At 45.8% G+C, this 12365-nt stretch overlaps 1 protein-coding gene across 1 annotated transcript in view; it reads left to right on the top strand.

The window, feature by feature from the left end:
• Nucleotides 1-12365, top strand: part of LOC115308388 — a 61313-nt gene that overhangs the window by 19101 nt on the left and 29847 nt on the right. Inside the window, exon 7 of the mRNA XM_029966271.3 lies at nucleotides 5286-5443. Within this exon, the coding sequence (XP_029822131.3) occupies nucleotides 5286-5443 (158 nt within the window). The remainder of the gene's footprint in view (nucleotides 1-5285; nucleotides 5444-12365) is intronic.

The following is a 12365-nucleotide window of genomic DNA, read 5'->3' as shown; positions in this document are numbered from 1 at the left end:
GAACACTGAACGCATCACAAGAATGTCTTGGGCTTCTTTGAAGAAATCGCTTGTTGCCGACATACGGGTAGGACTTTTCGATCGGGATACCTTTTAACATAGAAGCGAAATCCACAGCAGCCCCGCGGACCGCACGACACGCGAAACTAGGTCCGCAAGCAGCCTCACTCCGGGATTGGCAGCGGCTATTACGTCATCCGTCAAACCACGTGATCACGCTCCTTCCGTTACATGCGCACAGAGAGCGGAGTGAAGCAATAGAAAGTCTACAGTTGATTGGTTTGCCGAGTACGCACCTTCTGCAATGCTTTTAGCTTAGGGAGAGAGAGAAAACAGAAAAATTGAAAAGCAGAGCTCCTTCAAGGCCAGAATGGGGGTGCGATCACAAAGACTAATCCTCAGGGGCATACCAACAATGAACACAGCGAGAGAATGTGTCACTTATATCCTGTTGACAGTTCGAGCCAAGGTTGATAGTGCAGTGGATGCTATGTGTGGCCTTGGGCTTAAGGCAGGTGCCGTGTCCAGCGTTATCACCAGCTTCGAGACAGTTGTCACGGGACCCTAACCGGAGACATGATTGGCCTCAAACACGCATACCGTCTACTCTGCTGTCACTACCGAGTGAACAGGACAGCTCCATGAAGGCCCCCCAGCTTTTGGACTTCTTTCTAAAGCTGCACTTCCCAGAAGTGACCCAAAACGAGGCATGTTTGAAGATATCATATTTTACGCCTTTTAGCCCACATTCTAATTCATAATGAATAATTAATGGCGAATACTTTCTCTTTGCGCACGATGTCCACAAACAAATAAATAAATATATATATATATATATTTTTTTTTTCTTTTTTGCCAAGCACTTTTGAATTATGTGTACACTGTTAGGTTCGCATTTTTAAACGTCAATTTTGGGAATTTTTGCATCGTAGTGGCATCTATGATTGAGCGGTTTAAGAAATTTGTGCCGTAATACGTTTTTCATCCGTGAGTTCAGTCTATATCACTGCCATCAATTACAATCTCTGAGCACCATGATGACTCATGGTGGGGATGTGTGCTCCAAGAAGCTCCAATGAGTTTAATGTCTCATAATTTAAAGAAAAAGAAGAAAAATTAGCCACAGCGCTTGCTGATTTGTTGAATTCGCAGAACAGAAAGATAATAGGACGCACCTAGGGTAGCGCGTGCCTAATGATATTAATTTTTTTTTTCGGCTGTCATTTTTGTATATTTCGCCGTTCTCGACATGGGCGTTGACAGACATTGCACCGCTGCTTACGCCCCTGCTGGGGTAAGCTTTTTTGTTGTCACGACACTCTATCGCGCTATAGGCGCGTCGATTTAACGCTCATGAAGTCTCGGGAGAACTGTGAATTGTTTAGTCAGTGCAACGACGCAGCAATCGCGAAATGAGAGACGACTGCGTGGGACTCTCGAGCGTGGGATTCTCGAGCATCGTTAACTTCCTGATGATGCAGGGCGCTGCTTTGTCGTTGAGATTCTTTGTCCTGCGAACGCCGGCGAAAACGTTCCAGTGCTCGGCGTACCCTAGGCAGCAGCGCCTGTCAGCGACCGCCCGCGCAGCATCGCAACCTTTCTGGAGCCTACTGGCAGCCTGCGAGCGCCGACGATTTATCGTTGCGACTTGAATGGAAGCATTTTATGAACTCCTGCGGTGAACATGAAACACCGCGAACATGAACTCCCGCGAACATAATCCCCGCGACGGCGAACCGCCGGCGCTCGCAGACGGAGGGTTCCGATGCTGTGCGAACGGTTGTTGGAGGACGCTGCGTAGGGTATACGCCGGGCGCTGGAACGGCTTCGAAGCCATTCGAAGGGCAAAGGATTCGCGACGAACTAGTGTCTTGCATCTTCAGTAAGCTAACGGGGCTCGAGAGTCCCAAGCTTACATTTCCACAGAGCGAGCGCGGCCGGCCAGATCGAGGCGCAGTCAGCACTCGCGTCGCGATTGCTACGTCGTTGCTCTGCCTACACCGATGACATGTGCACCGGCATTTGAAACCGCCCTCTCGACACTTTATACGAGTCCAATAGACGGCTTTATAGCGCGATAAACCGTCGTGACAAGAGTAAAGCTCACCTCTGTAGTGGCGTAAGCAGCGTTCTTGACGCCGCGTCGAGAACGACGAAATATACACAAAAAAAAAACATTAAATATATTTAACACAGCAGGCAGAAAGAAATACAAACATGGCAGGGACACGGACAACGTAGAAGGCGCGCTACGAAATACATATACTTACTAAATACACTGGAAACGACAGATAATTAGAGCTAAAAAACGGAAGATTGAGATGACGTCAACGCCGAAATAAGGCAATGCGCAGGGAAAGCAGCCGGCAAAACTGCAATAGCCCTATAGGCAGCTATGGACGCTTTTGTAATCGCGGGCGTATAACCTGTTAACCTGGCATGCGCCCCGATCGAGCGCATGAATGACTCTCTTCCACTTTCGTACATCTGCAGTAAAAAAAAAAAAAGAGGGTCGCGGGCTTATAGCCTAAGCAAACCAGTGAGCCGACTGAAAAAATTGGATGGTCGCGAATCTATAGCTCGGGAGACATACATCCCTCTATAGCCGGCTAAAGTACATTGTAAGGTCGGAGGCTATAGCATTGGTGACATAGAACACTTTTGAGTCGGCTAAAGAAAATTCAATGGTCGCGATTCTATAGATTTAGGGACATACACCACTTTATAGTCGGCTAAAGCACATTGAATGGTCGGAGGCCTATAGCTTTGGTGACAAAACGCTATAAAGACGGCTAAAGAAAGTTCGATGGTCGCGAGTCTATAGATTTAAGGACATACACCACTCTATAGCCGGCTAAAGAACATTGAAAGGTCAAAGGCCTTTAGCTTTGGTGACATAAAACGCTATAGAGTAGGCTAAAGAAAATTCAATGGTCGCGATTCTACAGATTTAGGGACATACACCACTCTATAGCTGGCTAAAACACATTCAATAGTCGCAAATCTATAGCATCAAGGACATACATATTTCTATAGCTCGCTAAAGAATATTGAATAGTCGCGAGTCTATAGCTGCGTAGTCATAAATTATTCTATAGCCAGGTATAGAAATCGGAATGGTTGAGATTCTAAAGCTTTGAAGACATACAGTTTCCTATACACCAACTCATGTTTACAAACAATCCGGAGCGCCCCTAGCGGACGCCATCGGCGCCGCGCATGCGCGGTGGATGGTGGGCAAGAAGTTCGCCGTCGCCCATAAACAAACCATTGAATTGCGTTGTTGTCGGCGTTGGTGCGAGTCCCCGTGCTCTTTTTCGCGTTGGAATTGTTGATTCTACGTCCTCCTAACAATGTCTGACTACTTGTGCGGCTTCAGCAAAACTATCGAGGCAAAACTTTGCGTGGATAATGTGACGTGCGGCGATTCATTTCACGTGGACGCCGCGGAATGGGCGCTAAAACCTGGCTCCCACGATGAGATTCTGCTCGCTATTTTCAGTCGCGACTTCGCTCGGACTGCAAAAGCGTGGACCGTAGCTGAGATGGTGGACGTCGATACTGAAAACCGCAAGTAGGATCGGGCATTAGAAGTCGGTGATGGCCACTGGTAACAATGATCAACATCTTCTTGTATCTGTTTACACTTAGCCCTATACTTACCCCAACCAACCTTCAAAACTGTTTTGAGGCCTGCACTTAGTTCTTTCACAACGTTTGGTTTCACAACGTTTGGTTTACGGGCCGCTGTCGTTTGAACGAGATGACGACAAAAAGCAGCCAAGTTTGAAAGAGCAGACGACAGTTCGAACGCATGCGCAATGGAGTACGGGCAAGAAGCACCGCGTCCCGCGTCAACAAACCATTCGATTGTCACGTTTTCGGCATTTGTGTGAGTCTGCATACTCTTTTTCGGGTTGGAATTGTCGATTCTACGTCGTCATCGCAATGTCTTTCTAACCACTTTAATCGCCTGAGCGAAATTATCGGTTCTCGTTACGCCGCTAAACTTTCCGTAAATAATTTGACGTGCGGCGATTCATTCGCGTGAACGCCGCAGAATGGACGCCAAAACCATGGTGAGATTCTTCTAGCTATTTTCGGACGTGACGTCGCTCGTGCTGCAAAAGTGTAGAAGGTAGCGGCGATGATCGACGTCGATATTGAAAATCGGAAACGGGAACAATCCAAGCGAAACAAGTCGGTGATGGCCACCGGTACCAATGATCAACATCTTGTATCTACTGTTTACATCGAGCCTACTTAAGTCTTTTGAGGCCTGCAATTACTTCTTATTGCAATTACCGGGTCAACGTTTGGTCTATGGGCCGCTTTTGTTTGAACTAGCAGACGACAAAAAGCAGACAAGTTTGAAAAAGCAGACGAAAGTTCGAACGATCAGGCGGCCGTGTGAATTTGAAGACGCACTGAACCCGTGGGTGGTCCGGACAACTTGGCGGTTTTCTCTCGTTTATGTGGAACAAAGCAAATACATCTGGCGACCACAAAGTGTTGCCCGCACACGCAATCGTAGTTTGACAGCGTCTGGTTTGCCCTTTTCACGGCTACTATCCACGTTCTCGGACGAACGGAGGGTGCAAGAACACATGAAAACTGATCTTCAAACCTTTCCAGACTCTCTTGGTAAAGCCCCCGTCGCAGCATTTTGACGAGAAGGCAGGTTTTTTGTCTCGTTTCTTCCAAAGGAACACAGGAATGCATGTCTGGCACGGCGACTTCTGCCCACCGCCCCAGACCGGAAGTGCGTTCGGCGCGCCACCACCGCGGCGTGACGTAGGAGAGTTGAGTTGGTGTATAGGTGGCTATAGCGTGTTTTATGGTTTCTAATGGCTGACCATAGAGGGCCATAGAAGGTGATAGCTCACCATAGGATTTTCTATAGACGTCCATAGATCATTTTTGTATGGGTAAACACAATATTAAAAAGTTAATTGCGCAAAAATTATTAACAACTTAAATATCTCGGACTTTAATCACTTTCCTAAATGGGCCCCTGGCCCAGGACCAAAACGAAACAAGCCTTTTTTCGCTGCGATGTGTAGTTTTCGCAGGAGCGATTTGACCTGAGTTTTCTAAAACACCCTGTATATATATTCGTACGTTCATGCTATGCCCTACTCCGCATAATTTATTTTATATCCGGTGCGTCTCCGATGCATTCATATAGGTGTACCTGACGTAATCAGTGTAAAAAAATGGACTTTCAAGATACATCATCTTTCAAGAACAGAAATGGTATGATGAAGGTCTCTGCTCATTTGCAGAGTGCGTTCCCAAGTCGCAGAACGCAGAAAGCATCAGGGGTGCCAAATTCTGGTTCCTGCTCATGGACATAGAATTCTTGGTGGGCATCATACATTTTGCTTTTTACTGGATAATTTTGGCCTTCAACCAGGCTACCATGGAACTTCATCTTTCACAAGTACGCAAGTTGCAAATTTTCTCCTCTAGAAATTATTCAGTATGTTGTGTAGCTAACTAAGAAAAATAATTTCTTCAGCATATATAATTTAACAAAACAAATATTTCAGTAAGATGCAGGGGTGTATATTTCACTTACCTTTTATTTTTATTTTTCATTATAACTTGTTTGTTGTATATAACTGTTTCGCTGTCTTGTTTATACTTTTATTATTTATTGGATTGTTTTTTTTGTATTTGATGTACTCATTTCTCAGTAAAACATATAAAATAGCGCAACAAAAAGACAAAGACAAGAAGTGTAGAGGACAGGCGCTAACTTTCAACTAGTTTTATTCAGGAAAATTGAACACATATATACACACGACAGGCAAAGCAGCACCACGTAAAAGTTGATTAATATTTCACCCGATCACTCTAAAACTGAAATTCATTACAATGAAGAACAATAGAAATGTCGCTGACTCATGCCGTCCCACTTTTTTTTTATAAAGAAAGCTTCCAATAGCTCTCGAGCGACCGTCTCTCGGCTTCTTTTTAGTATCCGTATCTGCCAAAGTCGCGGAACACAGCCACACGTGTTGCAATGTATTGGCAAATGCGAGCCATATTTATTTCTTACTGATAGTGCGTGCTCCCGTGCTCGGTCATTGATGCACTGACCCGTCTGAGTAGCACGTTTGTGTCGTTCGATGACAAGCTGTTTATCCAGCGCAAGGGCATTTGTATTGGATCATGCGTCGTTTCGGTGATTTGTAACATTTTCTTGTCTGCCGTTGATCGTGAATTGAATCGTGTTTTAGACGCCGACAATGTTCTTAAGGTTTTTAGATACGTGGACGATTTTCTTGTATTTTAAAAACTAACCTCTGTGACGCACGGTGATACAGTACAAAGTATTCTGCCAGCTTTTGAACAACATGGGAAAGGTTTACTTTTTACTCATGAGCTTCCTGACAACAATCATTTGCAGTTTTTAGATATTAACATCACCATCAACGAACGACGTGTGTGCTGGATGTATCGTCCTCGCGCGCGGAAAGAGTCACTTCCTTTTGATTCAGCTCATTCAAAGACTGTTAAGAGAGCTATTGCAACTTCGTGCCTGGAGTCTACACTGCTGAAGTCTTGGGACCATCAGGCGGATTCTAGTTTTAAATATCAAATTTCTAGACTGGAATTGACCTTTTGCATAGTTCGGCCACGATCGTGGCGCGCCCTCGCGGGAATCGCTCGAAACACTTTTGGTGGCTCTGGCACCGTCTCTCCGTCGTCCGCGCCAGGCCTGGCGTGCCTCCCGGTCCATGTGTTTACGTGCCTTCTCTGGTAACGTTGTTCCGTCTTTCCCCATTCTGAACGTGTCTTTCTGTCTCCGTTCGGCGTGCATGTTTTCTTCGAAATGGCTGAGGACGACCTGGAGGATTAACAAAAGCTACTGTCTACGATACAGAGGCCCTCGTTCGTTTTTTTTTTTTTACCTTCAAGCGTGCATAGGCATCGGACGCTGCGTCAGTTTCTACCATCCACTCGGAGCCACTTAATCGTCACTTCGGCATCGCGTCTTGCAATTTGCTACTAAAAAAGGGGTCTGCTTTCAAGGCAGAGTCGCAGAGTGTTATGTAAGGAAAGTAATAGTGACCAGTTTTGATACCGACCCAACCATCTACCCTGTGCGGAACTTGTGAGCCCCGTTTATAAGGCCCCGCCACTACAAACAGCTGCTTTTTCTCCCCTTGATCGCTTAAGTTATTCGAGCTTATTGGGTCCCTCACTTAGCCGTCCTGTGTACCGCGCGAACGCACGAGCACCACCGTATTCGGGAATGTGTAAACAAACTAAGGCAGTGTGAAATCCGGGCGGTCTTGATATCGCGAAGGCTCGCCTGCACCAACAAAAAGTAAGGAATGGTACGTTAGAAACAATTTCTCTTTAAATTCAGCACGTTTACGAACCTTCGACAAAGGGAGCCCAGCAAACAAAGGAGTTCACAGTTGGTTGCCAAGGCATTCCATCAGGGTTTTGTCTCCGTGAAGCTTAAATTCGTTTCGCTCGCTTTAAATGCTTTGCCAGCGACTGATATTTTTATGCGTTTTTTTTTCTCTTTTAACATGGCAAGACGCGAATGTCTATAGCGCACGCCTGAAGGACGGCAAGCTTTATCATGTTATTCTTTACTTGAGTACCGTGTATGGCGTGATTACGTCACACAACCTCGCGTGCACATTTACTATTAACGGAAAAATAGTCATAGTGTGGGCGAGCTGGTGCAAGTTGAACATGGTGGTAAACTTGATATACGAATATGCATCGAGGACAGGGACGGAAACATTACTTCTTTTAAGAAGTCCTGTGTCCTTGATCTTTTATCCTTTCATGCATTCGTATCTATTCACCAACACGCTCATTTTCAAGCATTAAACCTGAGACTGCTGCAGGAAAAGGAAAACGCAAAAAAAGAACAAGCATCGTCTCAAGAGACGTTGCCTTTTTTTTTTTTGTGTCTCCTTTTGCGTTTTCGTTTTCCTACCCGTTTTCGGCTTACCATCATGTTCAGATTTACTATATTTTAGTTGAAATCAAAATGTCGCGCCGTCACATTGATGATCCAGCCAGCTGACACGGGCGATTCGCGTGCTAGGCTTTTGAAAGCATGGCAAAAAGTGCAGGGTGTTTGACATCGAGTCTTTTTGTGCACCACCCGCAAAGGCTGCTGAAACTCCAAAAAGGCTTCCTATTGGAACCATTCTTGTTTTTATTTGTGCAACCTGCAGCTGCGCGGTGGTGAGGCGCGACGACTATGAAGCCAGGCCGCGAGAATAGCGGAGGAGTCAAGCCGAACCAGCACTGTCTGTGCGGACGAGAGAGCCACCAAAAATGGCGCCTTTCCCTTTCCTCCCTCTCTCTCAGAGTCGGCGCATGCGCCCAGCGATCTCTGAAAAAGATCAATTTGCTGGCTTCCCGTGTTCGGTCTTGGTGTCTGTGGCGGAGACCGCCCTACACAAAATGAAGGGGTTGAAAAGAGAGGTCCCAACGAGGCAGAGAACAAAAAGACCAGAAGTCATTCCGTACATCCACAAGGTTGCCCACAATCTGAAGAAAGTTGGAAGCAAGTACTATGTTCCCGTTGTATTCTCTGCCCCCAAGAAGTTGGCTGGGTTGTGCGCCCGCATCTCTGATGAGAAGGCAAACGCACCGTGTGATAAGAAACACGTCAACACTTACGTGGACTGCACAGTGGGTGTGGTCAACGAAAACCCACTGAGTTGTGGAAAGGTATACATTGGCCAGACGGGGCGGTGCACCAATTACCAAGCACGGGAGCACGCTCTACAATAAAAAATAAATATGGCTCGCATTTGCCAATAGATTGCAACACGTGTGGCTGTGTTCCGCGACTTCAGCAGATACGGATACTATACTTCGTCTCACCCTACGATGGACTAAAGGCATAAGCTACAAACCGCCAGATCCAATCACGAGCCACTTGACATTGTGTGGTATTTCGCTTCGAAGCACGTATCGGTGACCACGTCTCGGATGACTGATGGGAATGGGCCGACGGTAGATCAGATCGAACAATAAGTGACCTAGCAATTTTACATTGCAAAGAATGCCACGGCTTACTGGCTCATTGCAGTGTCGAAGCTATAAAAATGACGCAGCGTTTTTTGATTCGGAGCATTATTCGTCCAAACCTAACCAATGCTAAGCGTGTCATAGTTTAGCATGAAATGTGATTGGACCTGGCGGCCCGTGGCTTTGGCCTTTAGTCCATCGTAGGATCAGACGAAGTATAGGAGGAAGCCGAGAGACGGTCGCTCGAGAGCTATTGGAAGCTTTCTTTATAAAAAAAAGTGGGACGGCATGTGTCAGTGACACGTCTATTGTTCTTCATTGTAATGAATTTCAGTTTTTGAGTGATCGGGTGAAAAATTAATCAACTTTTACGTGGTGCTGCTTTGCCTGTCGTGTGTATATATGTGTTCATTTTTCCTGAATAAAACTAGTTGAAAGTTAGCGCCTGTCCTGTATACTTCTTGTCCTTGTCTTTTTGTTGCGCTATTTTATATGTTTCACTAAGATGAACCAACTAGCCCAACAATGTACCCTACTATACTCATTTCTCATTTCTAAATTTCTTGTTACTGGGCCTTTCTGGGTATATTGAATAAATGAAATAAACATAAGTTTCCTACACACTGTAAACTTTTTTAGAATGTTAGGAGTATTATTGAAAGATTATATTTATAATTTTTGACAACGCCTTTTTGAAATTTGCGTGTACCCTCGTTTAATATTGGAGTTTCTAGAGTGCAAACGCATGTGCATATTTTGACAAGGTTATGTGAGACTAAAGTTCTGCAAAAACAAAAATGGAAGATAAAACCTAATGCGAGTCCCAATACGCTCATAATAGTCAACTTGGCTGCTCAGCAAAATTCACCAACGGTTTATTACAATTCTTAGTGAGTGTAACATGGTTTGGCAACATATTAACGGGGTGAAAACTAAAGACTGCGGAAAGGGGCGATTTTCAATAGAAAAAAGAACAGCGACACGCCATTCCTTAAAGGGGTGATGAAACAATTTTCCAACTTTTTCCTGATTAGCTTTCTTCATCAAATCACAAATCGCGCATTGTACCAAACAGTTCAAGAAGATTGAAAGGGGGGAGTCCCCTCTTGCTCGGAGTTTTGTTTGTGTACCCGGACACAGCCATTGTCCCCCTAGAAGATTAGCCCGTCCCACCAAATTCAGACAAAAGTTGCTTTCCCCACTCCGTTCACTCCTAAGCTGACAGGGCTGTGGAAGCTACGTGCTCGTTGTGCCAGCCAGAATTTTGCCACGCGATCACACTCTCTCGCGCATACCCTCGCGCAGAGAATAGGGTCAGGAGATGAAAGGGAAACGGCTGATTGGTCCGGCAAGCGCATAGCTTCGACCACAATGTCAGCTTAGGGGAGAAAGAAATAAAAGAGGTCCGGCACCGTGTGATGTGCGTTTGGAGCCAATGACGCGCCTTGGGTATCGCGGATGTATCAGAGTGAAAAGGCTGAGATCCTACGAAGGGAAGGAGGTACGAAATAGTCGGCTGAGTTTTCAAATTTTGCTACCGAAAGTCAGGCTTTTGACTTTCTACCCTTTTTTCTTTTGGCAAGGTGGACGATGTGCTATAAGTAAAATTCCACTCCAAATTGATTTATCCCAGCCCAAAATTCATTTCATGGGCCCTTTAAGCAGTGTGCGGCGTGTCATTCTTTTGTTTGTGGAATGACGCAAAGATAAAAAAATAGTGTTCCAGTGTCTTCCTTTTTTGTGGGTATTCTTATTTGTCTTCTGTGACCTCATGTTTATTTACGTTTGGAATTAACCAGATAGCATGCGATCTCATTCTTTGTTTAGGTACTTGCCATTCGCACGTAGGTAAAGTAAAGCCATTTTTCTGCGCGATATTTTATTATTTTCGATCTTCTGAAGCACCTTCTAGGCGATCGCTTCCCAAGTCAAAAGTATAGCGTTCTTCTAAAAGCATGGCATTTTAAGCGCTATTTTTTTAAGTTTTAGGTAATGGGCAGGCATTGGGCACTACGTACAAAAAAAGGCAAGACTCTAAAAAATTATAAGTGCGCCATTTAGGTGTTTACACACCGCATATGATTAAGTGAGATATCTCTTCAAATCTCTCGCATTGCGATTCAAACATTGCCAAAGGGCAACTCCACTTCATTTTCGATGCTGAAAAAACAACGCAGTTCTCTTTAGTATCACCTAGAAAGACTACACGTCAAGTTTTGCGACGTAATTAAGCCTAAACGTTTATTAAACTGGTAAACAAAGTTTGAGATGCCTCAAGTCTCCGAAATCTGCTAATTCTAACGACCGATGTGCGGCGCAGAGAACAGGGCAGTCAATACCGCGCGTTGGCATAGCCAACACTGCGCAGCACGTCATAGGCTGGGACCGCTTTTTTGCTAGTTTTTTATACTTTGTTGAGGTGCAGCCTACAGGCGGCGTCAGCAGCGTGCATATCGAGGTACACGTGATCCAGAACGCGCATGCGCTAATGAGCGTCTGAGCGAGCGCTCCGCGCTTTTTCGCCGTCGGGAAGACCGAAACTGCTGCGTCTCGAAACAACGTTTTGTGCTGCTATGCCTGGCCGAAAACTCAAAGGCACTCAATGTTGTGTCAGTAGCTGCTCAAATTATCAGAGGGGCAACAGCACAGGAGGTGCAGTGTTTCATAAGTTTCCTAGCGAACAATGCGGGTTGGAAACTCTGGGCGGAGATCGTGTGGCGATGGAACTGCGGGAAGCCCTTCTCGCCAAAGGATCGGACATTGATCTGCTTGGATCACTTCTCACCCGCGTGCTACGAGCGAAACTTGAGTCTGTTAGCCGATGCTGGCTTCTCGATGAAGTTCGCACGTCTGAAGCCGGACGCCGTGCCGTCGATCGTCAATGGCAGGAATCCTCCCGAAACTGCAGCAGAGGGACCATGTGCGAAACGTCGTCAAACCGGAGTACGTATTGTCTCTCACTGTGCGATTTCTATACTCTGTTTCATCATAAGTGCGAGCGAAGCCGAAGCTACAAGCGCGAGCATGCTGGCCGGAACAACGTCTACGCTGCGCGTGCGAGGGGGGAACGTTCAGAGTGCAGAGCTTGTGCTTCTAGCTTTGATTGCTCTCGCTCATAAAGTAAAACGGAGTACTATGTGTCAGGAATTTTTTTTTTTTTAGGGGCGAAGCTTCTTAGGGTTTAGCCTTGTCTGTCCGGCGTCCGTGCTCACATCGATCTTGCTGATGGTCGTGCTCGTGCCCGTGAGCTCACGTGCTTACGTGCTCACGTGCTCACGCGCTCACGTGCTCGTGTAAGGCAAAAAAATAATCAGAAAATTTTGCGCAGTCGACAGGATTCGAATTTG

The sequence above is a fragment of the Ixodes scapularis genome, unplaced genomic scaffold, assembly GCF_016920785.2.
Source record: "Ixodes scapularis isolate PalLabHiFi unplaced genomic scaffold, ASM1692078v2 PGA_scaffold2__306_contigs__length_199485367, whole genome shotgun sequence".
Classification (NCBI taxonomy): Eukaryota; Metazoa; Arthropoda; class Arachnida; order Ixodida; family Ixodidae; genus Ixodes; species Ixodes scapularis.
The sequence above is the reverse complement of the archived record's forward strand: the minus strand, read 5'-3'. Positions and strand labels throughout refer to the sequence as shown.